This window comes from Pan paniscus, chromosome 14, assembly GCF_029289425.2.
Source record: "Pan paniscus chromosome 14, NHGRI_mPanPan1-v2.0_pri, whole genome shotgun sequence".
Lineage (NCBI taxonomy): Eukaryota > Metazoa > Chordata > Mammalia > Primates > Hominidae > Pan > Pan paniscus.
Genome location: NC_073263.2, coordinates 40,577,993 through 40,605,443, shown reverse-complemented (window position 1 = coordinate 40,605,443; position 27,451 = coordinate 40,577,993). Strand labels below are relative to the sequence as shown.

General features: G+C 39.0%; 2 protein-coding genes across 2 annotated transcripts in view; one reads left to right on the top strand and one right to left on the bottom strand.

Moving 5' to 3' along the window:
• Nucleotides 1–5,225: 5,225 nt before the first annotated feature.
• WBP4 (WW domain binding protein 4) lies at nt 5,226–26,905 on the bottom strand. Its single transcript, XM_003806903.7, has 10 exons — nt 26,587–26,905; nt 25,548–25,620; nt 23,193–23,255; nt 22,984–23,107; nt 19,528–19,704; nt 16,705–16,751; nt 15,421–15,496; nt 12,036–12,229; nt 7,478–7,641; nt 5,226–5,579 (listed from the first exon to the last, which is right to left on the bottom strand). Coding segments are annotated over exons 1-10 (1,131 nt in total). The 5' UTR covers nt 26,589–26,905; the 3' UTR covers nt 5,226–5,368.
• Nucleotides 26,811–27,451, top strand: part of ELF1 (E74 like ETS transcription factor 1) — a 126,591-nt gene continuing 125,950 nt past the window's right edge. The window contains exon 1 of the mRNA XM_008958765.5: nt 26,811–27,427. The gene's annotated coding sequence lies outside the window, so the exon portion shown is untranslated. The remainder of the gene's footprint in view (nt 27,428–27,451) is intronic.

Genomic DNA, 27,451 nt, shown 5'->3' with positions numbered 1-27,451 from the left:
AAAAAAGAGTACCAGGCTGGGCGCAGTGGCTCATGCATATAATCCCAGCATTTTTGGAGGCTGAGGCAGGAGGATCGCTTTAGCTCAGAAGTTCGAGACCAGCCTGGGCAACATAATGAGACACTCGTCTCTACAGAAAAAAAAAAAAAAAGAAGAACCAGCCAGGTGTGGTGGCATGCCTGTTTGCCTGTAGTCCCAGTTACTTAGGAGGTGGAGGAAGGAAAATCACTTGAGCCCAGCAGGTCGAGGTTGCAGGGAGCTCTGATCACGCCACTATACTCTGGCCTGGGTGACAGTAAGATCCTGTCTCAAAAACAAAAAATATTGAATAAATACAGGAGGTTGGCAGAAATAAGTTTCTACAAACTCTTTTACGATTTTGTAAGGCAGAAGTGATGTTTATGATACAATGTGAAATTGAATGCTTTTTTTTTTGGTGGTAAAATATACATCAAATTATATATATGCATACACATACATGCATATAAATATATATGTATGTGTATATAAAATATAAAAATACATTTAATAGATTTAATATTAATATATCAATTTAATATTAACAATTTTAAATTTTAAATTTTAATATTATCAATATTTATATATTTGTATAAAATATAAATTATATATAATATATAAATATATATTCATATATATTTATGTATTAAAACTATATATATATGTATTTTTTTTGGTAGAGACAGGGTCTTGCTCTGTTGCCCAGGCTGGTCGTGAACTCCTAAGCTAAAGCGATCCTCCCACCTCAGCCTTCCCAAATGCTGGGATTACAGGCATGAGCCACTGTGCCTGGCCTTAACAATTTTTAAGTGTACTGTCGAGTGACATTAAGTACATTCACACTGTTGTATAACCATCACATCATCCATCTCCAATGAATTAATTTTACGCTATTTTAGCCTGAGAATCAAAAATCAAGAGCTTTGTTTGATTTACAAAAGAAACCACACAGAATATATCAAGCCATTTAGAGAATATCTAAATTGCAATAATTGGCCTTTGGAGTTGTGTAAGATCAGAGTATTGGGAAGAGAAAAAGGAATGAGTCATGGTGCTAATGGCTAGAAATTAGATGCTGTTTAGTGTTTTTATTTTACATTGTCTTTTTTTTTTACATAAATGATACCAAGATTTTGAGTTGTTGCTATGTTACAATGCCTGTCACATAGCAACAACTCAAAATCTTAGCTAGTATCATTATAAACCAGTGCTTTAAATACACATTAAGTCATTCACTCCTTAAAACAAAGCTGGGAGGTAGGTACACTTACTGTTTTACAAATAAGAAAAGGAAGACATACAGAGATGGAATAACTTGCCCAATCTTACAAGCTATTAGGTAGCAAAAGAGGGAATGGCAATGATTGGTACTAAAACTTCTGTTTTAACCAATGCACAATTTTTACTTTTCTGGATTTTGCTTCTCTGACCTAACAAAGTATCCTGGAGATCAATCCATGTAAGTACATATAAAGTTCCTTTCTTTTAACAGCTGTACACCATTGCACTGACTAGATGTAGCATAATTAATGTAACCAGTTTTGCACTGATAGCCCTTAAGGTTGTTTCCAATTTGATTTAGAAATAATGTCACATTTATTAGTCTTACATATCATCTCTTACATGTGTGAGAGTATCTATAGGAAATATTTCTCCAAGTGGTATTGCAAGGTCAACAGATAGGTGCTTTTAAATTTTGATCTATTGAAAAATTGCTCTCTAAAGAGGTTATATCAATTTATACTGTTCTAAAAATGTAAATGTTGGATATGGTATGGTAAAGTCAGTTTGGCCACCGAAGGAGATGATATTGAGGCTTGGAAGGAAGAAGTTTATTATACTTACAGGTCCTAAAGAAGGGGTCATCATGTGCCATGCAGGGCCTCAGAGGAAGCACCAGGTTTTGGTCAGGTAGTGTAAGATAGGATAGAGGGGAAAGTCTAGCCCAGAGCCTTCATTGTGGTTTCCATGGGAAAGTCAAAGCAGGGCAAAGTAAACTGTTTAGGATTGGCTAATATAATTCTGGCAGGCTTTGGGCTGGCTATAGGAATGGTCACTAGTTGCCTGGTATCTGGCCCTGGGATGATTTAGGGCAGAAGAAATACTGGCCTGATGTGTGAATTAGACCAGGTGGGTGTGGCTACAGATTAGGGATTAGCTGGTTTGCATAAGAAAGAGTGCTCTAGGGAGCCCTCAGTTATCTCTAAGAAGGGGCTAGCCCCGGGAGAGGCATCCACTTCCTGGCCAACAAGCTTTTTAAGATGTCAAAACATCAAAGTACAGGAAATTAAGTGAACAAAACAAAGCTCTTGCCCTCAGGGAGCTCTTTTTTGTTTGTTTGAGATGGAGTCTGGCTCTGTCACCCAGGTCAGTCAATGGCATGATCTCGGCTCACTGCAACCTCCGCCTCCTGGGTTCAAGTGATTTTCCTGCTTCAGCCTCCTGAGTAGCTGGGACTACAGGCACACACCACCATGCCTGGCTTTTTGTATTTTTAGTAGAGATGGGGTTTCACCATATTGGATAGGCTGGTCTCGAACTCCTGACCTCGTGATCCACCACCTCAGCCTCCCAAAGTGTTGGGATTACAGGTGTGAGCCACTGCGCCTGGCCCTGGGAGCTTACATTTCAAGTAATGTGCAGGGCCCATATGGAGAAAACTACATAACTTCAGAAAGACATGAAAGAACTGACTAAATGAAAAGACACAGATGCTGATAGATAAGAAGAATGAATGTCAGAAAGATGGAAATTATTATCAACTCAAGTGTAGCACAAAATCACGAGGAGTTCTTTTGAGGGGAGTAGGGAAGACAACTTGACAAAAGTTATTTGATATAATGAGTGAATATTTCTATGAATATCTTGAAAAAGTAGTTCAAAGTATGAAGTAACATAAGGATATGTGCTGTACCAGAAGTTAAAACAGACTATAAAAACACAGTAATTAAATGAGTATGGTACTGGCACAATAAAAGAAATCCAGAAACAAACTCTAGTTTATATATAATATACATAAATGTGGCAAGTATTTTATTTTTAAGACAAGAGTCTCCCTCTTGCTGCCCAGGCTGGAGTGCAGTGGCATGTTCATGACTTACTGTAGCCTTGACTTCTTGGGACCAGGTGATTCTCCCTTAGTCTCCTGAGTAGCTGGGACCACAGGCGCATGCCACCATGTCCAGCTAACTTTTTCTATTTTTCGTAGTAGAGATGGGGTTTTGCCCTATTGCCCAGGCTGGTCTCGAACTCCTGGACTCAAGCAATCTGCCTGCCTTGGTCTTCCAAAGTTCTGGGATTACAGGCACAAGCCACCATTCCTGTCCTTTACTGTATCTTATAGATTTTTAATTCATAAATATCTGGTAGGGTTGATTCCCCTAGTACAGTTCTTGGAATGTATTAAAAACTGCATTAAAAAAACAAAAACTACTTTTGGTTGTTTGGATCATGTTTCTTTGAATATGGTTTCATTCGGATAGTGGACCTCATAGGTCCAGATGTCATAAGGGTTACCCATATATACCCAGTGTTAACATGTTGAGAAAAACGGAAAACCCCATAGTGGTCATGGAGAGGGGATGACAGATTACTGAGATTTTCTAAAAACTTATTTCTCTATTATTTGGATTTTTATATTTATTAAAAAATTACTTTCATTATCTATCGATCGATCGATCGAAAGGTAACAGTGGAAATGATATCAAACACTTATGAAAACATCCAAGTAAGTTAAAAGCTGTTATGTTCTCTATTCCTCCAAAGCAGATGGAATATTACTATTTTTCATGACTTGATTTACTAAAATATTGGTGTTTGTTATTATCAAGTCTTTTCTGAGCAATCTTTATAACCATACTGTTTACGGAGATTTACCTTGCTTTCAGTTTTTGAGAATACTACTTTCAAAAGTAAAGGAGATTGTTTTAAAAATCATCAAAGAGAAACTTTACATGAGGTCTAATCTTAAAAATGCCTTCAATGTTGTATTTTTTAAGAGCTAAATGTGGGTAAAGTATAGGACCACTGCATTTACAGTCCATTATTTTTTCCACCTGAGAAGAGTAAAGCACCAGAATGCACTGCTCACCTAGATGATGAATGGGCTATCAAGAATTATAAAGTATCTCTTCCTAATGAAGGGGAAAGTTTAGGCTTTCACATTCATAAAATACCCAAAAAGTAGACTGAAAAAATGCAAAGACAAATCTCCAAATACTATCTCACCAATGCTAAGGTGATTCTGACTGGAATTAGAATAACAATATTTAACTTATTCTTTGATCAAGTTTTTAATAAGCTATTTTTTTCATGTACAGTCATCTTAAAAAGACATATATTAACTATTATAAGTTAAATACTATACAATTTATGAGAAATGTAATTTTGTGAATTTGAAAAGTAAAAGGGAGGTAACTACTAAACGGATTAAAGAAGAAAATTCTACTTTTTAAGACATTTTAACCAGACAGAAAGTGAGAAATTACTAATTTAAGTAAACACTAAAAACTTTTACTGAAGCTGGAGACCTTATACTATTTTAGATCAAGCCTTCATCTACACAGCTTTAAATAAACTTTAAAAAATCTTTTCTAGTACATATAAGGCTGCTAAAAAGAGTGCATGACTGGGGGAAAAAAGGCATATGCTAGAATGTGAACTCCTGAAGAACAGAAATACATTTCATTCATCTTTATCCCTGGATTCCTAACACAATGCCTGGTTCAAACTAAAATGCTTAAACAACGTTTGCTGCTTTGAAGTGAACTGGGGCAAATACACCTTTCCACCTCTGGTCCAGTTTTCACTCCATATTAAGCACATCTGAAGTATCTGAGCTGCTCCTGGCTGTTGGCTTTTGACTTTAAATTGAGTAAGGTAAGCCAATATGCATACATTTTTTACATCAGCTTTCTCACATCAGCCTCAGAACCAAATCATCACTGGGCTGGGAATATTCTCACATACTCCGATACTTATTTGTTGGACAACAGTTAATATCAATGTGCAAAAGTAATGCATTTTCAATGCAGGATAAATATGCTCATATGAATATGAATGGAATAAAGGCCCTGTTTCTCCATGTTTTAAATAACAGATACATAGCATCTTACATTATGACTTAATTAGCAGTTTTTAGACACTGAACATAATACACTGTATTACAATGCAATGTGGTAGGCTTCCATTTTAGGAACCAAAATAAATTTCACATGAAAAAATATTTATTTTAATTCACATCAAATACATTTAGAATAAATCTAAATTTTTAGCATCAAAACACAGATAAACTTTGGGTGTATAAGTCTCCATTCTGTCCTAAAAGCATGTACAAAAAGCTCTCCTGCAACTATTGATCATCACCTCGTTGCCTTAAATTTCTAGATTTTCCATTTTCAGTTCTTCTCTTTTTGAAGACTGGGGCCACTCCATCTGCCATAACTCCAAGAGAAGTGACTGTTTTTTCTTTAAATACCACTTTGGGTTCTCCGCCACCATCAGCTTCTGAAGTTGATACATACTCATTTTCAGTGCTTGGAAGTTCCAAATCTACCTCCTCACTGGAAATAGAGTTAAAATAAAACTCTATTTGACAGGGTAAGACAAACGTTTTCATATAACCAATGCCCCAAGATCAGCTTTCTAATGACAATACATTAGAAGTTGCTCATTTTGGAGTAGGAACTACTTTAAAATATTGACTTTACAATATTATTTAAGATACTGAGCACTTATTCAGGTGGATAAATGCTGGGAGAAGTTCTATGTATTAATTTATTCCTGTTGCACAAAGGATGCATTATCTAAGAAAATGCTTGGGCTTATATATAAGCAGTACAAGTAAAGGGATAAGGGGGTTGGGTGCGGTGGCTCAAGCTTGTAATCCCAGCACTTTGAGAGGCCGAGGCAGGAGGATCACTTGAGCTCAGGAGTTTCGAGATGCGCCTGGGTAACATGGTAAAACCCCATTGCTACAAAAAATACAAAAATTATCTGGGCATGGTGTCATGTGTCTACAGTCCCAGCTACTCGAGAGGCTGAGGTGAGAGGATCACTTCAGCCTGGGAGGCAGAGGTTGCAGCGAGTCGAGATCTCATTTTCCTATTGTAGAAGACTGAATGGAGCTGTATGCCTAGCACTCCTTTGCTAAGAACTAGCCCTTCAACCATCCACATGATTAATTATAAATAATCAGTTGAGTGGTCCTGATATCAGCACCTGATTAAAAAAAGCCTATGACAGTACCGTACTCCCTAGATAGTCAACTGGTCTGTGAAAGAGTAAATTAGTCACATCACACCCATCAGTCCCATCTATGAGACTCTGGAACATGGACCAGAAAGATCGTTATGTTTAAGTAGCTGAGAGCATAAAACCTGTTGAAAAACACACATCATCCTATTTGGAGAATGGAGCTCTGCAGAAGGCAATCTATTCCAAGGATTTTTTCTTTTTAGGACAGAGTCTTGCTCTGTCTCCCAGGCTGGAGTGAAGTGGTGCCATCATAGCTCAAAGCAGCCTCCAACTCCTGGGCTCAAGTGAACCTCCTGCCTTAGCCTCCCAAGGTACTGGGCTTATAGGCGTGGGCCACTGCACCTGCCTGGCCAGCAAGGACCTTCTTTGCTATCAGTTATCATAGGCTGTTTTAAGTTATAAAACTAAATAGCAACACTGAATCCTATAGAAATGTACTTTGCTGAGTAATACTTGAGTTGCTGCAATATTTGCTTATCTATTTAGTTTTTACTTTTTTTTTTTTTTTTTTTTGGAGACAAGGTCCTACTCTGTTGCCCAGGCTGGAGTGAAGTGGTGTGAACATGGCTCACTGCAGTCTCAACCTCCTGGGCTCAAGTAATCCTCCCACCTCAGCCTCTCAAGTAGCTGGGAACATGATGTGTGCCACTATTCCCTGCTAAGTTTTTTTTTTTTTTGGTAGAGAGAAAGTTTTGCCATGTTGGCCAGGCTGGTCTCGAACTCCTGACCTCAGTTGATCTGCCTGCCTTGGCCTCCTGAAGTGCTGGGATTACAGGCGTGAGCCACCTCACCCGGCCAAGCTATACTTTTTCTTTTTCGAGATGGAGTCTTGCTCTGCTGCCAGGCTGGAGTCCAGTGGCGTGATCTCAGCTCACTGCAACCTCCACCTCCTGGATTCAAGCGATTCTCCCGCCTCCACCTCCTGAGTAGCTGGGATCACAGCTACATGCCACCACACCCAGCTAATTTTTGTATTTTTAGTAGAGACAGGGTTTCACCATGTTGGCCAGGATGGTCTCATCTCTTGACCTCGTGATCCGCCCACCTCAGCCTCCCAAAGTGCTGGGATTACAGGGGTGCACCTGGCCTCAAGCTATACTTTTAATAAGCACAGCATCCTTGAAATTACTTACTGCAATTTAGGGAAGTACTGGGATGTAAAATCATTTGTAATAACAGTGGGATTAAAGCTCCAGGTACTTACTGAGACTCAACCTCTTGTTTAATTTCTTGCCATTCTCCATATGGGTTTGATTTCTTAAGAGTTTTCGATTTTTCTTCATTTGAACCTAATGAATTCTGTTTCTGAATACTTTTTTCTTTCTGTGTTTCTGGGTCACTTCCTCCATCACTATTTTTATTTTTTTCCTGAAATGTAAAAGCCAAGAAATAATACAGTTCAAGCAAAACTACCAAGACAAAAATAAAATTTAAGGCTTTTAAAGGTATTGTTACAGATTTATAAACAATAATTCACTAACTCAAATGTGCACATAACACAATAAATATACATAGAACTTTACTGCTTGATTAGGTTTTCCATGTCTGAAATGTTGATATACCATGACAAAGGCTCCCTAAATCACCACCTTAATGTCTTAAGTTCTACAATTAAGGACATATAAACAGGGCTCTCTTAACTTCTCTCTTCTGCTTTCTTGCTTTACTTGCATACCCAACAGTGACTCCCTTTATAATTGTGGCTCTGTTGAATTTTTCTGGGAGGTGGCAAGATTATAGGGAGTTTGTCCTTGTTTACCTGTATTTTGTAATTTTTTTCCTTTTCCTATAATTTATCTTTTAAAAAATAACTTAGGGGGCACAAATGCGTATTTCTTACACGTATATATTATGTCATGGTGAAGTATGGGCTTTTAGTGTACCTATAACCTGAACAGTGAACAAACCCAATAGACACATGTTCAACTCACCTCCCTCCCACCCTCCCACCTTTTATGGTCTCCACTGTCTATTAGTCCATTCTGTATGTCCATGTGTGCCCACTGTTTAGCTCCCACTTATAAGTGCGAACATGTAGTATTTGACTTTGAGTTATTTCACTTAGGTTAATGGCCTCCAGTTCCATTCACATAGCTGCAAAAGCTATCATTTCATTTTTTATGGCTGAGTAGTATTCCATGGTGTGTGTGCATGTGTATATATACCGCATTTTTTTTATCCAATCCTCCACTGACGGACACTTAGGTTGATTTACTTTTTGCTATTGTGAACAATGCTGCTACAAATGTATGAGTGCAAGTATCTTTTCTGTTTAATGATTTCTTTTCCTTTGGGTAGATACTCAGAAGTGGGACTGCTGGATTGAATAACAGTTCTGCTTTTAGTTCTCTGAGAAATGTTTTCTATAAAGGTTATACCAACATACATTCTCAGTAAGTGTATAAGTGTTTCCCTTTCTCTGCATCCTTGCCAGTATCTGTTGTTTTCTGATTTTTTTTTTTTTTTTTTGAGACAGAGTCTTGCTCTGTCACCCAGGCTGGAGGGCAGTGGCATGATCTTGGATTACTGCAACCTCCGCCTCCCAGGTTCAAGCAATTCTCCTGCATGCGCCACCATGCCCAGCTAATTTCTTTTGCATTTTTAGTAGAGATGGGGTTTCACCATGTTGGTTAGGCTGGTCTTGAACTTCTGACCTCAAGTATCTGCCAGCCTCAGCCTCCCAAAGTGTTGGGATTACAGGTGTGAGCCACTGCATCCAGCCATTTTCTGACTTTTTAATTACAGCCTTCTGACTGGTGTAAGATGGTATCTCCTTGTGATTTTCATTTGCATTTCTCTGACGATCAGTGATGTTGAGCATTATTCATGTGTTTTGGCCACCTGTGTGTCTTTTGAAAAATGCCTGTTCATGTCCTTTTCCCCCTTTTCAATGGAGTTGTTTTTTTCTTGTTGAGTCCCTTGGGGATTCTGGATATTAATCCTGTGTTGGATGCATAGTTTGCAAATAGTTTTTCCCAATATGTGGGCTGTTTATTTACCCTGTTGTTTCTTTTGCTGTGCATAAGCGTTTTAATTAAGTCCCTCCCATTTGTCTCTTTTTATTTTTGTGTTTACTTTTGAAGACTTTGTCGTAAATTCTTTGCTTACGTCAATGACCAGATGAGTTTTTCCTAGATTTCCTTCTAGGATTTTTTTTTTCTTTTCCTTTTTCTTTTTTTGAGACAGAGTTTCACTCTTGTTGCCCAGGCTGGAATGCAACGGCACGATCTTAGCTCACTGCAACCTCCGCCTCCCAGGTTCAAGCGATTCTCCTGCCTCAGCCTCCCAAGTAGCTGGGATTACAGGCATGTGCCAGGACGCCCAGCTAATTTTCTATTTTTAGTAGAGATGGGGTTTCTCTATGTTGGTCAGGCTGGTCTTTAACTCTCGACCTCAGGTGATCCGCCCACCTCGGCCTCCCAAAGTGCAGGGATTACAGGTGTGAGCCACCATGCCTGGCCTCCTTCTAGGGTTTTTATAGTTTCAGATCTTTAAACATTTAAGTCTTTAATCCATCTTAACTTTTATACATGGTTAGAGGTAGGGGTCCAGTTTCATTCTTCTGCATACAGCTAGCCAGTTTTCCCAGGATCATTTATTGAATGGGGTATCCCTTCCCCAGTGTACATTTTTGTTGATTTTGTTGAAGATCAGTTGGTTGTAGGTATGTGGCTTTATTTCTGGGTTCTCTATTCTGTTCCATCAATCTATGTGCCTATCTTTATGCCAGTACTGCGCTGTTTTGGTTATGACAGCCTTGGAGTATAGTCTGAGGCCAAGAAATGGGATGCCTCCACCTTTGTTCTTTTTGCTTAGGACTGCTATGGTTATTGAGGCTCTTTTTTGGTTTCACATAAATTTTAGAATTGGCTTTTCTAATTCTGTAAAAAATGAAGTTGGTAATTTGATAGGGATTGTGTTGAATCTGTAGATTGGTGTGGCCAGTATGTCATTTTAGTGATATTGATTCTTCCAATCCAGAAGCATGAGATGTTTTTTCATTTGTGTGTATCATCTATGATTTCTTTAATCAGTGTTTTGTAGTTCATTTTGTAGGGATCTTTCACTTCCTTGGTTAAATGTATTCCAAGATTTTTTTTTTTTTTGTAGTTACCACAAATGGGATTGAGTTTTTTATTTGGTTCTCAGTTTTACCATTATTATATAGATATAGGTATACAGAAATGCTACTGATTTTTGTACAGTGATTTTGTATCCTGAAACATGACTGAAGTCACTTATCAAATCCACGTGTGTTTTGGAGGGGTCTTTAGGGTTTTCTAGGTAGTAAGATCATTTAATCAGCAAACAGAGATAGTTTGACTTCCTCTTTTTCAATTTGGATGCCTTTTACTTCTTTCTCTTGCCTGACTGCTCAGGCTAGCACTTCCAATATTATGTTGAAAAGGAGTGGTTGAAGTGAGCATCCTTGCTTTCTTAGGGAGAATACTTTCAGTGCTTCCCCATTCAGTATAACGTTGGCTGTGTGTTTATCATACATGGCTCTTCTTTTTTTTTTGAGACAGCGTCTTGGTCTGTCACCCAGCATGGAGTGCAGTGGCACTATCTCAGCTCACTGCAAACTCTGCCTCCCAGGTTCAATAGATTCTCCTGCCTCAGCCTCCCAAAGTGCTGAGATTACAGGCATGAGGCACCGCACTCGGCCTCATATATGGCTTTTATTATTTTATTATTATGAGGTATGTTTCTTCTGTGCCTAGTTTGCTGAAGGTTTTTATCATGAAAGGATGCTGAATTTTAACAAATGCTTTTTATCTATTGAGCTGATTATATGGTTGTTTTTAATTGTTTATGTGGTGAATCACATTTATTGATTTGCATACTTTGAACCATCCTTTCATCCCTGGAATAAAGCATCCCTTTATCATGGTGTATTAATCTTTCTGATGTACTGCTGGATTCAGTTTGCCAGTATTTTGTTGAAGGTTTTTGCATCTATGTTCAGCAGGGTTATTGGCCTGTATTTTTTTGTTGTTGTTGTTGGAACACATTCATTTTGACGAAAAGAAATTAATCATTTCTATCCTAAGTTGGATACTGGATTACCTAAATCTGGCTGGCTATAATCATTGTGAGATGGCAATTACAACGAAGGCTTTGCTGCTGCTCCTCTGTAAACTGCACATAACCCTTACTCTAAGTTCCATCAAGATTTGTGAAGTTGGTAGAGAAACTGCAGGCAATGACAAGATCCAAGTAGCCTAGGTATTTAGGAACTCTGATTTTCCTACATTTCTCAGGCCAACAATCGCAACCATTGCTCAATGCTAATAATGTGTCTTCTCTGCTTTGACTCACAGGCTCCTGAGTGTTCCCGGTTTTATTTATCCAGTTGCCAAAATATGTCTTAATTTCTATGTTCTATCAGAAGACTTAAGGTCTGTAGAGCTTTTCAAAAATTGATGTCAGCTGGGCGTGGTGGCTCACGCCTGTAATCCCAGCACTTTGGGACGCCGAGGCAAGTAGATCACGAGGTCAGGAGATCAAGACCATCCTGGTTATTAACATGGTAAAACCCCGTCTCTACTAACAATACAAAAAATTAGCCGGGTTTGGTGGCACACGCCTGTAGTCCCAGCTACTCGGGAGGCTGAGGCAGGAGAATCGCTTGAACCCGGAAGGTGGAGGTTGCAGTGAGCCAAGACAGTGCCACTGTACTCCAGCCTGGGGACAGAGCAAGACTCCATCTCAAAAAAAAAAAAAAAAAAAATTGATGTGAAGAGTAAAATTTAAAAACCTACCTTAAACTTTATTTTTGGCTTTTCTGTATCTGCAGAGACCCCTCCTTCTTCTGCTTCCTGTTCCCCATCAGAATCACTATGCGAATCTGATGATTTGGATTCATCTAGGGTGCCAAGTGAATTTTCATTGACCTTACTAGAAGGCAGATCACTAGTGTGTGGAATGAAATCATCAGGTTTCTCCCATCTGGATTCTGCTCAACACATTTTAAAGTCATGTTATTTAGTTATTAATTCTATTCAGATGTAATTTCAACATAACATTTATCATTTACAATTATTAAATGACAATACTGTATGTATTTCATACTATCTCTTGATCAAGAAGATAACAGAGTTCTCAAACCTCTTGCTCTTGTATCTTTCAGAAATTGATTTCGAACAGCCCGGATTTACTAGATGTGTAAACTATAACTCTAATGGAATGAGAGACCTAAGAACTGGGTGATATTTCTAACGGTTCACAATTTATCTGACACCAATTTCAGGAAACATATTGATAATGAGCAAACAAGAGATTTCCTGAAACTTACTTATCACAGAGATTTCCTTTCCTGGCCCCAGTGTGCTGGCTTATGCTTGTAATTCCAACCCTTTGAAAAGGCGAGGTAGGAGCACTGCTCGAACTCAGGAGTTTGAGACCAGCCTGGGCAACATAGCGAGAACCTGTCTCTACAAAAAATTAAAAAGTTAGCAGGCATCATGCCATGTTCCTGCAGTACCCACTACTCAGGAGGCTGAGGTGGGAAGACTGCTTGAGCCCAGGAAATAGAGGCTGCAGTGAATCATGATTGTGCCACTGCACTCCAGTCTGGGGGACAGAGCAAGACCTTGTCTCAATTTAAAAAAAGAAAAAATTCCTAAGATTTTCATGGAGTGAAATTACATTGTGAAGCACTAAGTGAATATTAAATTCTCATTTTTATTATGGTGGTTTGGTGGGTGGGGGGGCAGCAATGGGAATCTCAATTGACTGAACTCTACTGCCATCCAGTGGTTCATTGGGCTTTTAGTAAAACAATAATATTTCTAATTACCTTGTAATTAATTCCCTACTTTCAACTGGGAGAGTTTTAAGAGTGAAAGGGGCTGCCGTTAGTAATTATTCTGGTCCAGGAATAAACCAAAATCATTCAAGGCAAATCAATATATACAGCACCTTAATTAATATAGAGTTCTTGGCAGGATTAATGAAAAACATTACTTTTCCTAATCCACATTTCACACAAGTTAACAATAGAACTTTCAAGAATTTATTTATTTTATTTTTATTTATTTATTTGGCGTGATCTCAGCTCACTGTAACCTCCACCTCCCCAGTTCAAGCGATTCTCCTGCTTCAGCCTCCCGAGTAACTGGGACCACAGGCAAGCGCCACCACGCCCAGCTAATTTTTGTATTTTTAGTAGAGACGGGATTTTTAGTAGAGCCTGGAGACCCAGGCTGGTCACGAGCTCCTGACCTCAAGTGATCCGCCTGCCTCAACTTCCCAAAGTTCTGGGACTACAGGTGTGAGCCACCACGCCAGTTCAGGGAGTAATTTATTTAGCACCTACTATGTGCCAAGCACTGTTATTGGAACTTTATGACATATGACATTCATGACCTTACAGAGCATGTATGTTTATTCTATTTCACTGAAGAGTGACTATAGGCTCAGTAACTTGCCCACAGTCACATCGCTGATAAGGAAAGAAGCTGTGCATTGAACTCAGATCTGTCTAACTCTAAAGCTATATCACTATACTATTTTATATGTATAAAAATCCCAACCTTCAATTGTACTGGAATATAAACATTGCTATAACTGGGCAGGCTAAATATCTACTTGGAGGTTAAAAGGGCCTTTTCTTCCTAAAAGATTTAATGCTATGCAATGAGCTAATGATAACAGGAATTAAAAAAACAAAAACAAGCCTCTCCTAAAGTTACATTAATGTTATAGCTGTTCTGATAAATTCAACTGTTTATGATGTTAAATTAGATGAAACATTAATTTGAAAGTTTTAGGGCCGGGCGCGGTGGCTCACGCCTGTAATCCCAGCACTTTGGGAGGCCGAGGCGGGGGGATCACGAGGTCAGGAGATCGAGACCATCCTGACTAACATGGTGAAACCCCGTCTCTACTAAAAATACAAAAAATTAGCCTGGCAAAGTGGCTGGCGCCTGTAGTCCCAGCTACTTGGGAGGCTGAGGCAGGAGAATGGCATGAACCCCAGGGGGCAGAGCCTGCAGTGAGCCGAGATCGCGCCACTGCACTCCAGCCTGGACGATAGCAAGACTCCGTCTCAAAAAAAAAAAAAAAAAAAAAAAAGTTTTAGATAACAATTAGTATTTATGCAACTGAAACATTGTTAAATTTTCACTTTTACTAATTTGTTAGACACTACTAAATAGCTTCAGTTTTATTTTTTATTTTATTTTGAGACAGTCTTGCTCTGTCGCCCAGACTGGAGTGCAGTGGTGCGATCTTGGCTCACTGCAACCTCTGCCTCCTGGGTTCAAGTGATTCTCTGCCTCAGCCTCCTGAGTAGCTGGGACTACAGGTGCCCACCACCACGCCCGGGTAATTTTTTAGTAGAGAAGGGGTTTCACCATGTTGGTCAGGCTGGTCTCGAACTCCTGACCTCAGATGATCTGCCCGCCTTGGCCTTCCAAACTGCTGAGATTACAGGTGTGAGCCACTGCGCCCAGCCTAATTTTTTTTTTTTTTTTTTTTTTTTTTGAGACAGAGTTTTTTTTGCTCTTGTTGCCCAGGCTGGAGTGCAATGGCACGAACTCGGGTCACTGCAACCTCCGCCTCCCAGGTACAAGATTCTCCTGTCTCAGCCTCCCAAGTAGCTTGGATTACAGGCATGCGCCACCACACCCGGCTAATTTGTTTGTATTTAACAGAGACAGGGTTTCACCATGTTAGTCAGGTTGGTCGCTTAACTCCTGACCTCAGGTGATCCACCTGTCCTGGCCTCCCAAACTGCTGGGATTACAGGCATGTGCCACTGTGCCCGGCCACAGTTTTATTTTTAAAAAGGAAAAGGCAAGTTGAGCCAGATGATCTCTAAGCTACCTTCCAAGGTAATGACTATATTTCTAAAATAATTATAAAAATAGTAATGTCAGAGAAAGCTAAAATGATTCTATTTTTAAGTTTGTGAATGCAGTATCAACTGAGATTAACATTGGTGAACAGCACAACATAATACGAATAGAAATCTTTTTGCTTTTCCACTGTATTGTTTTTAAATTACAAAAAATAATTCATGCTTATTACACAAATATGTTTATTGTATACTAAAATTTCCAAGTTCAGATGATTAATCAGCAGGCCAATAAGCAGTTCCAGGTACAATTTTAAACAGTTAAGATAATCAAAGGTAATACTTACCTCCTGTTTCTGTATTATAGTAATAGGTAAAACCATCTTCACTTAAACCTTCTACCCAAACGGTCTTCACTGCTGTCTAATAGGAGGGAAAAAACCCAGCATAAACTAAGGATAACCATGATTTTCTATTGAATAACTCAGACAGTCAGCCACCCTTGCCTCTCCTCCTGACACCTGGTGATATCATCTCGATCTGCATCCCCACCCAAATCTCATGAAGAATTGTAATCCTCCAAGTTGGAGATGGGGCCTTGTGGGAGGTGACTGCATCACACGGGTGGTTTCTCATGGTTTCAACACCATCCACCTTTGGTGCTGTTGTCGAAATAGTGAGCAAGCTACCCTGAGATCTGGTCATTGAAAAGTGTGTGGCACCTCCCTTTGCTCCTGGTCTGGCCATGTAAGATGTGACTGTTTTCCCTTGGCTTTCTGCTATGATTGTAAGTTTCCTGAAGCCTCTCCAGAAGCTCATGCCACCATGCTTCCTATACAGCCTGCGTAACTGTGAGTCAATTAAACCTCTTTTCTTGATAAATTACCTAGTTTCAGAAGTATTTCTTTATAGCAATGCAAGAACTGACTAATACTCCTGGGTATTAGGGGTGGTAGTACTAATCATGGCCAGGAAGCTTGGTTTTTGCTAATAAAGAACCAACTTTCAAGCAGTGGATGTCTCACCTTTGAAAGCCAGGAACAATTCCTTCCAAATGGACAGGAACATGTGAATGGCAACTGACGGCAAACCAACTAATATTTGCCCTGAATGCAGTTTTTGGGTAGATATCAGTACTTTTTTTTTTTTTTTTTTTTTTTGAGACGGAGTCTTACTTTGTTATCCAGGCTGGAGTGCAGTGGTGCAATCTCGGCTCACTGTTAACCTCTGCCGCCCCAGGTCCCAGTGATTCCACTGACTCAGCCTCCTGAGTAGCTGGGATTACAGGCAACTGCCACGCGCCTGGCTAATTTTTTTGTAGTTTTTAGTAGAGATAGGGTTTCACCATCTTGGCCAGGCTGGTCTTTTACTCCTGACCTTGTGATCCACATGCCTCAGCCTCCCAAAGTGCTGGGATTACAGGCATGAGCCACTGCACCCGGCCAGATATCACTATTTCATCCCCATCCAGCCTTCTAACAAAAGCATTATGGGAAAAAAAAGGACACAGTTTGGGGGTGGAGGGAGTGGAGTATTTGTAAATAAAGTTGCTTAGCAAAACTCTACAAAAACCTAAGAAACGAATCACTGTAAAGAATAAAACAAAAACACTATTAATATGCTTCAATTACCTTTTTTAAGTTTCCTTGAAATCCTTCAGGTTTCTCCCACTGAGATGCTTAAAGCAAAATATATTGCATTTATAAAATCTTTTTGCTTTAAAAAAATACTTTCCAAAAAATTTGGACAAAATTTACAGTCATTATGTACGAAACACTACAGGTCTACAATTTAAAACATATTTGAAAAATAAAACAGAACATACATCCCAGTACTGTGCAGACAATATATGTGAATGCTATGTAACCAAGAAGAAAGGACAGAACGAGGGATTAGAAGTTACTGGAACTTCCACAGGAATTTTAGAGCCAGGCAGGGCTTCTCATAAAGGTTTCACAGAATTCAGGTCTGATAAGTTTCAAAGGCCTTTTGATATCTTGGGGCAAGGGAGAGTGAGAGATAAATTGAATAAGAACTCAGAAGAGGAACAACTAGTATGCAGAAATTAAAAACATGTATCATGGAGAGGAAGAGTATATAAAGTAGGATGCTGAAAAAGAGAAGCAAGCAATAAGCATTGGAAGGGAGAAATGAAATAACAGTTTATAAGTAAATTTGAGAAAGACTTCTAATTGCTAGTACATAATCATTTACGATATCTTCATTGCTAAACTACAATATGCATGTCACTTAAAGCTCAGTGCAAACTCTAACGGATTAATATTTCTACATAGTCCAAAGGTAATTATGATCCTAATGATAATAGTCATTACAGTAAGATTGTTAGCCCAAGGATTTCTTCATGATTAACTCTCTGATCTTATTTCCTACCTTCCTAGCATTCTTAACCTTCTTTTGCTGGCTTTTCTTCTATCCATTCCTTTAATATATGTAACACTCACCTTCTTTACTTCTTGCTCTATTCTCTCTGCTTGTGATCTCATATACTCCTAAAGGTTAACATATTATCTACATCCCTAGACTCAATTTTGCTCAGCTCCACACTGTAACCATCAATTAGCTACCAAAAGTTGTCATATGAATATTCTGTAGGTACCTCACATTCAACGTATCTAATTCATTATTGTCCCCATTAAACTTATTTTCAGTTCCTTATCTCGTATCTAAGTAAATGGCACCATCATTCTCTCAGCCCTCCATAAGATGGCTCCAATCTACCTTCCAGTCTAACTCTACTAAGACGTCTTCAAAGAACTGCATGTTTTACCTCGACCACTATTTCCCAATACTTTCAAACCTTTTTTGGGGTTCATATTGTTCTGTGTGGATTCTGTACCTCTTAATTATCTACTGAAGTCTTCTTTAATCAAAACACAGAGTGTCTACACTGTGCTAGGCACTATGTTACGCGCTAGGAATACAATGGTGAGTAAGGCATCATTCCTGATGTCCCTATCTTAATTTAGAGATCAGCTCAAAAGTAATTCCTATGGTAATCTCTCAAAGCTACATAATCACAATGAATTCAACATTATTATGAGTTCCCATATAATCTTAATTACACTTCTATTATAGCACTTTAAAATTCCTCCTTTTATCAAGCTTATTTATTTGTCGCTAAATTTTATGACTCTGGAGAGTAAGATGCTACATAAATGTAGAATAAATGTATTAATTTATTTCAAAATATATACGGAGTAAAAACCCCAAATACATTTAGTTTTTAGGAAAAACAAAAAAAGATGTTTTTGATATTGTTACTGTAAAACGACACTGTGTATTTTTTTTTTTTTTTTTTTTGAGATGGACTTTTGCTCTTGTTGCCCAGGCAGGAGTGAAATGGCGCGATCTGGGCTCACTGCAAACTCCATCTCCTGGGTTCAATTGATTCTCCTGCCTCAGCCTCCCAGGTAGCTGGGATTACAGGCATGAGCCACCTCGCTTGGCTACTTTTTTTTTTTTTTTTGAGGCAGAGTCTCGCTCTGTCGCCCAGCTGGAGTACAGTGGCCCAATCTACGCTCACCGCAAGCTCCACCTCCTGGGTTCAGTGGCCCAATCTCGGCTCACTGCAAGCTCCGCCTCCTGGGTTCACGCCATTCTCCTGCCTCAGCCTCCCAAGTAGCTGGGACTACAGGTGCCCACCACCATGCCTGGCTAATTTTTTGTTTTTTCAGTAGAGACGGGGTTTCACCATGTTAGCTAGGATGGTTTTGATCTCCTGACCTTGTGATCCGCCCATCTCAGCCTCCCAAAGTGCTGGGATTACAGGTGTGAGCCACCACGCCTAGCCTAATTTTGTATTTTTAGTAGAGATGGGGTTTCACCATGTTGGTCAGGCTGGTCTTGAACTCCTGACCTCAAGTGATCTACCCTCCTCGGCCCCTCAAAAGTGCTGGGATTACAGGCATGAGCCACTGCATCTGGCCATGGCACTGTGTATTTTTCTGTTGGGTATCAGTTTCCAGTAAAATACACAATGTCATTTTTCAGTAACAATATCAAATCAATCAAGGCAGCTACAGAAAAAAGAAATCAGTTACTGGCTCCCAGAAGAAAATCTCTACTGTAGAATATTTCATTTCAAGTACCCCTACAATTTGTGAAGTGGATTTGAAATTCCTTATTTCTATGCAAAATTCTTTATTTCCATGTAGTTTATACTTACAGAAGTTTCTATTGAGAAAATATAAAGCTATAGTTTATTTGTAAGAAAGTCATTATCAAAGGCTTTGACTAAGTATGACACTTAGTCACTATGAGAAGGGTACCTTTTTAAAGGGCACACAGTTTTCTTACCTTTGGGGCAAAAATGAAAAACTGGTCTTTCATTATTTAAAGTGCTCCAATATTAGATAAAAATCCTAACATAAAATAAATTGTTCTATTCTACTAGTGACACTGTTCTTTACCAGTTTTATGCCTAAATGACTTACCTCCTGAGATAAGATCATAATAGTAATGGTAACCCTCAGAGGTTATGCCTTCTACCCATCTGCCCTTTGAAGGATCTTTTTTTCTTTTCTTCTTTTCTTTCTTTTCTTTCTGTTGATTTGATGTCGAGGTAGGTGGGATAGTGCTGGTTACTGGTGTTATGCTTGGCTCCAAAATTTCTAAAGAGATGAGAGAAGGGTAAAGCAGCTATAGTAACTACTATTTCTTATGGTTGCTGGCATAAAACATTAATGTTATTCCAATCAAAAACCTGATAAGATTCTTTTGAGAACTTAACACATTATTATAAAGTTCATTCAGAAAAATAAACATGTAAGGGCAGGAAAACTATAATAAAAAGAAAAAGGAGAATTTAGTTCTACCAGGTGTTAAAACTTATTCTAAAACTATGGGTTAAAAAAACAGCCAGCAGTGTGGAACTGACATAGAAATAGGCAAGCATATAATTGAAACAAAATAGTCCAGATACAGAGCCAACTTCAGGTTGGCTGGTATTTCATATCAGAGGATAAAAGACAGATCATTAAAAAAAAGAGGTTTTCAAATTACCTACTGGGTACAACGTTCACTATTTGGGCAATGGGTATACTAAAAGTCCAGATTCCATCACTATGCAATATATGCATATGAGAAATCTGCACTTGTACCCCCTACATCTATATATATATTAAAAAAAAGGAAATAAAGAAAGCATGCTTAAAAAGAAAGTTTTTAGATTAACTGATTAATTATTTGGGAAAAAAGTAAAGCTGTTCCCCACTACCTGCTCCCTTCCCCCCTTTTTATTAAATACGAGGTCAAAGATAGTTACAAAAAGAACACAAAGTAAAATAATGTTAAATTTGACTACATAAAAATTAAGATATTCTGTATGACAAAAATAAAAAGAAAAAACATATATAAGACAAATGAAAAAATATTTACAATAAATATGGCAAAGGGTTAATATTCCTAACAAAGATCCTTTACAAATCAAACATTCTAATAGAAAAATGGACAACAATAACAAAGACAATTCAGATAATTAACATTTACTTTTTTTTCTCTTATGTTGTCCAGGCTGGAGTGCAGTGGCGCAATCATAGCCCACATTAGTAGCCTTGAACTTCTCAGCTCAAGCAATCCTCCCACTTTAGCATCCCAAGTAGCTGGGTCTACAGGTGCGCACCACCAAGCCCAGTTAATTTTTTATTTTTATATTGTAGTAGAGGTGGGGTCTCACCATCTTGCTAGGTTGGTCTTGAACTCCTGGGCTCAAACAATCCTCCCACTCCGGCCTCCTAAACTGCTGGGATTACAGGCATGAGCCACGGCACCTGGCCAATTAACATTTACTTTTGCTAATATTCAAAGAAATGTTTTGTTGTTGTTTTGCAGAAGATCAATAAGTAGTGAAAAGAATGACCAAATCCAGTATTAGTTTGATAGATCAGGTATTTATATTGGTTTGAAAAAATGGGTAGTTTTGGTGGGGGACAGTGGCTCACGCTTGTAATCCCAGCACTTTGGGAAGCCCAGGCAGGTGGATTGCTTGAGGCCAGGAGTTCCAGATCAGCCTGGGCAACATGGCAAGACCCCGTCTCTACCAAAAAATCGCTGGGACTGGTGACGAGCTGAGGTGGGAGGACCACTGGAGCCCAGGAGGTCGAGGCTACAGTGAGCCATGATTTTGCCACTGCACTCCAGCCAGGTGACAGAGCGAGACCTGTCTTCAAAAAAAGAGAAAAATAGTTTTTATGGCTTTACTTTCCAAAGGATTGGCTAGTTACTCCTAAAACGGGTTAATAAACTTATTTTTGTTCTACTGAAAATGTACATCAGTCCATTTCTGGAGACAATGTGGTATTAGCTATCAATATAAAATATATTCACACTTTGATACTGTAACTTTCAGAAACTGAACCTACAGAGAAAAATAAGTGTAAAAAGATACATGCATAAAGATGCTTAATGCCGCACTCTTTATGACAGTGAAAAATGCTAAGCAACCTAAATGTTAACCAGGAAAAGATTAAATAAATTATAGTACAGAGACAAAACAACAGTGGCTACCATTTATTCACCATTTGTTATGTGTGGTCACGTAATAAGCAATTTATACCATAGTGTTACTTAGTTTTAATAAAAATCAAAAGTCATAACTAGCAAGAGGAAATTCTGTTTGACTCCAAAGTCTGCTCCTACCATATAAAAATGATACATCTCCCTAATTATTTAAAAGAAAAGATACATTTGATATATCACTGAGGGAAAAAATAAAACAACCGGCAAATAGACCGCAGCACAAAATATGTAATTTAAAAAAAGATCTAAAGAAGAGGTCTGCAAAAAATCTTAACAGTTAGTGAGTTTTTAAAAACTCTTTTCTTTGTATTGCATTGTTGTATATGTTTGAATATATATCCTATTTGGAAAAACAAGGCTATGGTAATATTTAATAGGAAAAATCCATTTAAATATAAAATGGTAAAATTTATTTGCTCAAAGGGCAGCATAATGGAATGTCTCAATGCATATAATTGATAATAGTTGGACTCTCATCTACTCCTAATTCTCCAGGAATGCCTAAATCCTTTTTCCTTTCAAAATGAACATATGGCTTTATCCTCAAGGAACCAAACAACTTTCCCACCTTTTAATTACCAATGTCCAGGATAACAAAGTCTGGCTACAACTGTTCTTATTTAATGAACACAATGCCAATTAACTTAACTGGTACTCTGCTTAAAACCTTAATTGAAAGCTGTTTTTATTAGAGGAATACCATCACATGTTGATGACTGCAACCACTAGGTAAGATCAACAACTGAGATCTGCTATATGCCTGGTTTAAGGAAAATGGATTTGATATGGAAGAATTATTCACAAAACCTTCCCAGTTTAAAACCTAAATTCAATGACAAGATAGATGCAGTCTAGTTAAATAAGGTCTTTCATCTGGAACTTCCTTCTAGTAGTAAATATCTGCCTTCTAATAGTAAAATCTGCTAATTGTCCACAAAAGGCTAATTCACTACATATTCACCCATATAAATATACAAGACTCATAATTTTGACCATACGGACACAGTGAATTGCAATTATAATGCAAGGCCTATTTTTAAATGAATAGTGTCTCTTAGCCAAATAACTAGAATACCTAAAAAACTCAAAGTGTCTCTGAAATGAACCACTTACCTAGGACAGAGCTAGGATTAGGTGACCACAAAAGTAGTATGGCTGCTATGAATGAAGGTGTTAAAAGATAAAACATTAAAAGTACAACAAAAGGGCATAAGCAAACTTCCATAGTCTAAACAGGGCTATGATGCATAATAAAAGCACTGAGAGTACACTGAGTTTATAATCTCTTTATGGAAGCAATCAAAGCTTACTTAGCTTGACCTCTGATGTTACTTTTAAAACATGCTGGCTGCTTTTTTTTTTTTTTTTTTTACCTGACTCTAAGCCAAGTCTTTTCAAATCCTCTTGGTATGCTTTCAGGGCAGCTGCCTCCATTGCAGCAAACTCCTTTGATGCCTTTTCTTCTTCCTTTGCCTTATCCAGGCTTTTCTGTTTAATCTATGTAAGACATACATAACAGTGAAAGTGAGATAAAGGACTGACATTTGCATAGAAAAATTAGCAAATAAACAATCTAAATTACCTCACTGATCCTTTTTGCCACATTTTCCTTATGATTCTTTCCTCTTTCATGAAATTCAACACTCTTGAAAATGAAAAGAGAAAATACAAAAGAAAACTACATAAACATCATAAAATTCATAGTAAACATAATTTTCTCATAAACATGAGAAAATTAAAATTAAAATGAATGGCAGAAAAGATGAAAACATTAATTTAATGCAAATTGGCCCTTTTAATCAAATGATGCTAGGGAACTACATTGTTTATTATTATGTCCTCTGACTAGGTTTCCTTTGGTTCTTAAAATAAACCATGATGACCTTATTAATGGAGAAAAATACAAGGTACCCTTGATGACTAATCTAGTGACTATGATTGTAATGAGGACTCAAACATGACATGAAGCCAAAAGACTGGGGAAAAAAATCTTAAACAACTTTCAACATCAAAAGCCTTTAGAATTTTATTGCTCTATTTGTCACAAGGAGGGACATAGAGAACAATGATTTTATTGCTTTATTCCTTAAAATTAGGAGAAAAGTATGTATTTTAAGATTCCTCGTAAATTATAAGCAAACACTTTTATACAATGTGGTAATGGTTCAAAATGTACAACTTCTATGGAGGATAATTTGGCAATATCTATCAAGACTACAAATACATTTACCCTTTGACACAGCAATTTCATTTCTGGTAATTTATTCTATAGATATACCTGCACATGTAGAAAATCATGATATACACAAGCTTACTGACTGCAGCACTATTTGCAATAACAATACGGTATCCATCTCTAAGGGACTGACTGGTTAAACTATGGTACATTCTCATAGTCTACTGTAACAGAGAGAAAGAAGCTCTTTATGTATGGATACAAAGGGAGCTCCAGTTACATACTGTTAAATTTTTTAAAACTAGTGCAGAATAATATATACAGTACATTACCTTTTATGTATGCTGGAATAAGAACTTGTGTCTACATGCATGTAGAAACAATGGAAGGATAGGCAAGAAAATGAAAAAAAAAATGATAACCTATGGGGATTGATGGCCACTGGATGACTGGGGACAGGGGCTGGTGAGTGAGTGCAATTATCTATTTAAACAATCAGAAATGCTCCCTAAATTACAAGTTTCTAGTTAAATGCAGTAAGAAATTCTTCGCAAGCTCTGCAAAATAAGTTCTGTCAATCAAATCTTACATGATGCATTAACTGAGCTATTTTAAAATACTACCATGAATTCATCTTTAAAGTGTGACTTTGTAAAGCAGATAATCCTGTTTTTCATATATTGCGTTTCCTAAAGTTGATTACACTACACAAAGAATACAATATTAAAGGACCATTCAAAATTAAATTAATTTTGTTTCTAATTAAAGGTTAAATCAATGTGTATTACCAACTCAAGAAGATAAAGACAGACTACACTGGAAGGGATTACTTACTCTAGATAACTCACAAAATTCATTTTACAGCCTAGGTACCTCCAAGAAAGAGAGACTTTAAGTGATCTGTGTGGTTTTAAAAATTCATGGTATTTATTTATAAGGATAGCCTAGGTAAAATAGTGAAGAACTTTAGCAACTATCCAAAAAGACCAAAACATAAAAAAAATCCAAATCCTAAACATCTTGCAGGTAACAGGAAATAAATGTCTACAGAAGAAATCCACAGCATTGTTAAAATATGAGACTACTATTCTTTGTGCATCCAACTTTGCCAAGTAAAAACGGTATCAACATAAAATATATTTAACAGATACCCTAGTGTTTATGTGGTATGTACACAGTATTTTGACATGCAAGAGGGAAGAAAAATCAGCGGTGTGCTTTTTGCTTTACATCTTCAAAACTGGATCTCAACTATGAGACAGACTAACAACATACCTAACAGAGTTGTTACTTTGTTTCATGAGAAAGGAAATAATGGTATTCTTTCAAATTTAAGCATCTAAAGATACACAGCTCTGCATTAAATACACTTGATTATTTCTAGACCACAAAATATACAAGAAAAACTAAACATGTTGCTTTTATTTTTTAAGGGCTTTCCACAATTCTTTGGGTATGACAGTATTATGAACACCACCATTATAATATAGGTGCTTCATAACATGAATGATATGACCTACTCATTGCCCATTTCCCAAAAGGCCACAGAGAAATAATTTAATATATAATCAAAGTTCGGTTGATGAAAAGGAAGAAGGCTCACAGCTTTCATAGGGGACTGAGAAGACAGAAATCTTCTGATGTTTTGAAAATGCAAGAGCAATGTACATAAAAGTGCTTTGTAAACTGAGTTTACATCAAAAAGGAGCACTTCATTCAACACAATTATTATTAGAATCTCTAACAGCGGAATTATCATACAGGCCTATTGTCTGCTATCCAGCACTTGCAGTAATCACAGAATTTCTTTGGCTGTGACTTCCAGTAGTCCGCCCTGAAAAAGAGAGAAAACAAGGCTAAGCTCATGTAAAACTTAAAAAAGGTTAAATTCTGCATGCTTTACAGTTTTTAAAGTTTGAAATATATGCCCCTGCTACTGAATCTTGTCTTGTTATGTATAGTCGTTTTATTATTTATCTGGTTGGAGCACAGTCAATTGAAATTCTGTTGCCAGCAGAGTAGAAAAAGTCTGTATCTGATTCATTACAAAACTCCCTTCAATAAAATGGCTTTCAAAAATTCCTCACTTGTTATCGTCATCGTTATGAAAAACTAAGGAACATCTTAGAAGAACATTTATCCTTTCTGGCTTTGGGGGAGGTTGCTGTAATGGAAACCTGAAGAAACTCATAAAGTTTGCCTTAAATCAAGTTATTCCCACCAAGAGAACAACGTACAAGACTACTCTGGGGAAAACTGTAGTTCCTCCCAGACTATCAGTTAAAACAAACTCTTCTTGAGCCTCAAGGCAAGAGAGAACTGGAAAAGCCATGGGACTTCGTAGACGGCCGACCAAAAAAAACAAAAAACAAAAAAAAACCATTACGCTATCCAGGGCTGGCCGCTTCCAGTGGGCGGGGGAGGCCGCAGCCCAGCCCTAGTTTCACAATACCCTAGGGTTCAGGGGCTTCGGAGCCCCAAGGGGTGCGTGCGACCCCCGACAGCGTCGTAGAGAGAGCACTGCGTCGCTTCACCCGCGGCCGTCCAACCAGCCCCCTGAACCGGCCGCCGGCCTCCCCCTAGAGCCCGTGCCCCATACCCCAGGGCGTTCAGCGGGGTAACATTTCTACCCCGCCCTGAGAACCGGCCCTGCAGGTCTGGGGCCGGTCCCGAGCGAGTTAAGAACGCGTCTGTCACGCCCCCGGCCGAAGGGCGGGAGGAGAGGAGGGGAAGACCCGGGCGAGAAAGGGCGGCCCAGAGAAACAACACCTCGTTGTTCAGGGCCTGAGACCCAACTCACATGACTGCGCCAGCCGCTCTGCAAGTCGTCCAGGGTTCCACTCAGACTCGCGCTTTCCCAGCGGGACGAATCGTGCTCTTCCAGCCGCCCGATGCCCACCCGAACCTCCCTCCGATCCAGACACCTTACTCAGTCCCCGGGACCAGCGTTCCGCTGTTCCCAACTACGGGTGCCCAGACGATCCAATCCGCGTTCGAAATCGCCTCCTCTCCCCTCCCCCTACAGGGGCGGTACTCCCGGCTCCAAAGAGGTGGGGTCGGTATAAAGGGGTTGAGGTCACCGGGAAGGGGTAAAAGCGCGACGGGACCTGAGCTGAAGGACAGGATCTCAAGCCTCAAGTCCCTGCGCCATCCCGCCGTCTCTGTGTCCTCCCTTGGGGCCCAAAACCTCCATCCTCCTTCTAGGCTCGCTGGCTCAAGGCCAAGGAGCTCAGCGCGCCGCCTCCGCCCGGAACGCAAACAGCTGTTCCCAGAGACGTCGCCGCTCTCAACTTTGCCAACTACTCCGCACGCACTTTGACCAGCGGAGCAACCGGGACCTGTGGGTCGGGGTCCTCTGGCGGAGTTAAAAAAAAAAAAAGAGGTGAAACTGCGGGACCGGCGCTGCGAGTCGCTAGGCTTCGCCTCAAACTTTGCTGTTGCAGCGGAGCGGCCCCGCCCCTCCTCTCCCCTACGACGCCCGCGCGCTCGGATGGAGCTTGTTCCCTAGCTCGGGAGCGCGTGGGCAGCAGCAGCGGCGGCGGCGGCGGCGGCGGTGGCGGCGGCAGCAGCTTCAGTAGCGCAGAGGCGGCGGCGGTGGCGAGAGGTGCGGCAAAGGAGGCAGAGGCGCTTATGCTTGTCAGGTGGGTCACGGCAATTTCTCGTAG

Coding starts and splice junctions, on each gene's coding strand:
- WBP4 (XM_003806903.7), bottom strand. Junction 16,752..19,527: donor TTATGATCTTATCTCAGGAG/GTAAGTCATTTA, acceptor TTTTGCTTTAAG/CATCTCAGTGGGAGAAACCT. Junction 5,580..7,477: donor AAACAAGAGGTTGAGTCTCA/GTAAGTACCTGG, acceptor CTCTATTTCCAG/TGAGGAGGTAGATTTGGAAC.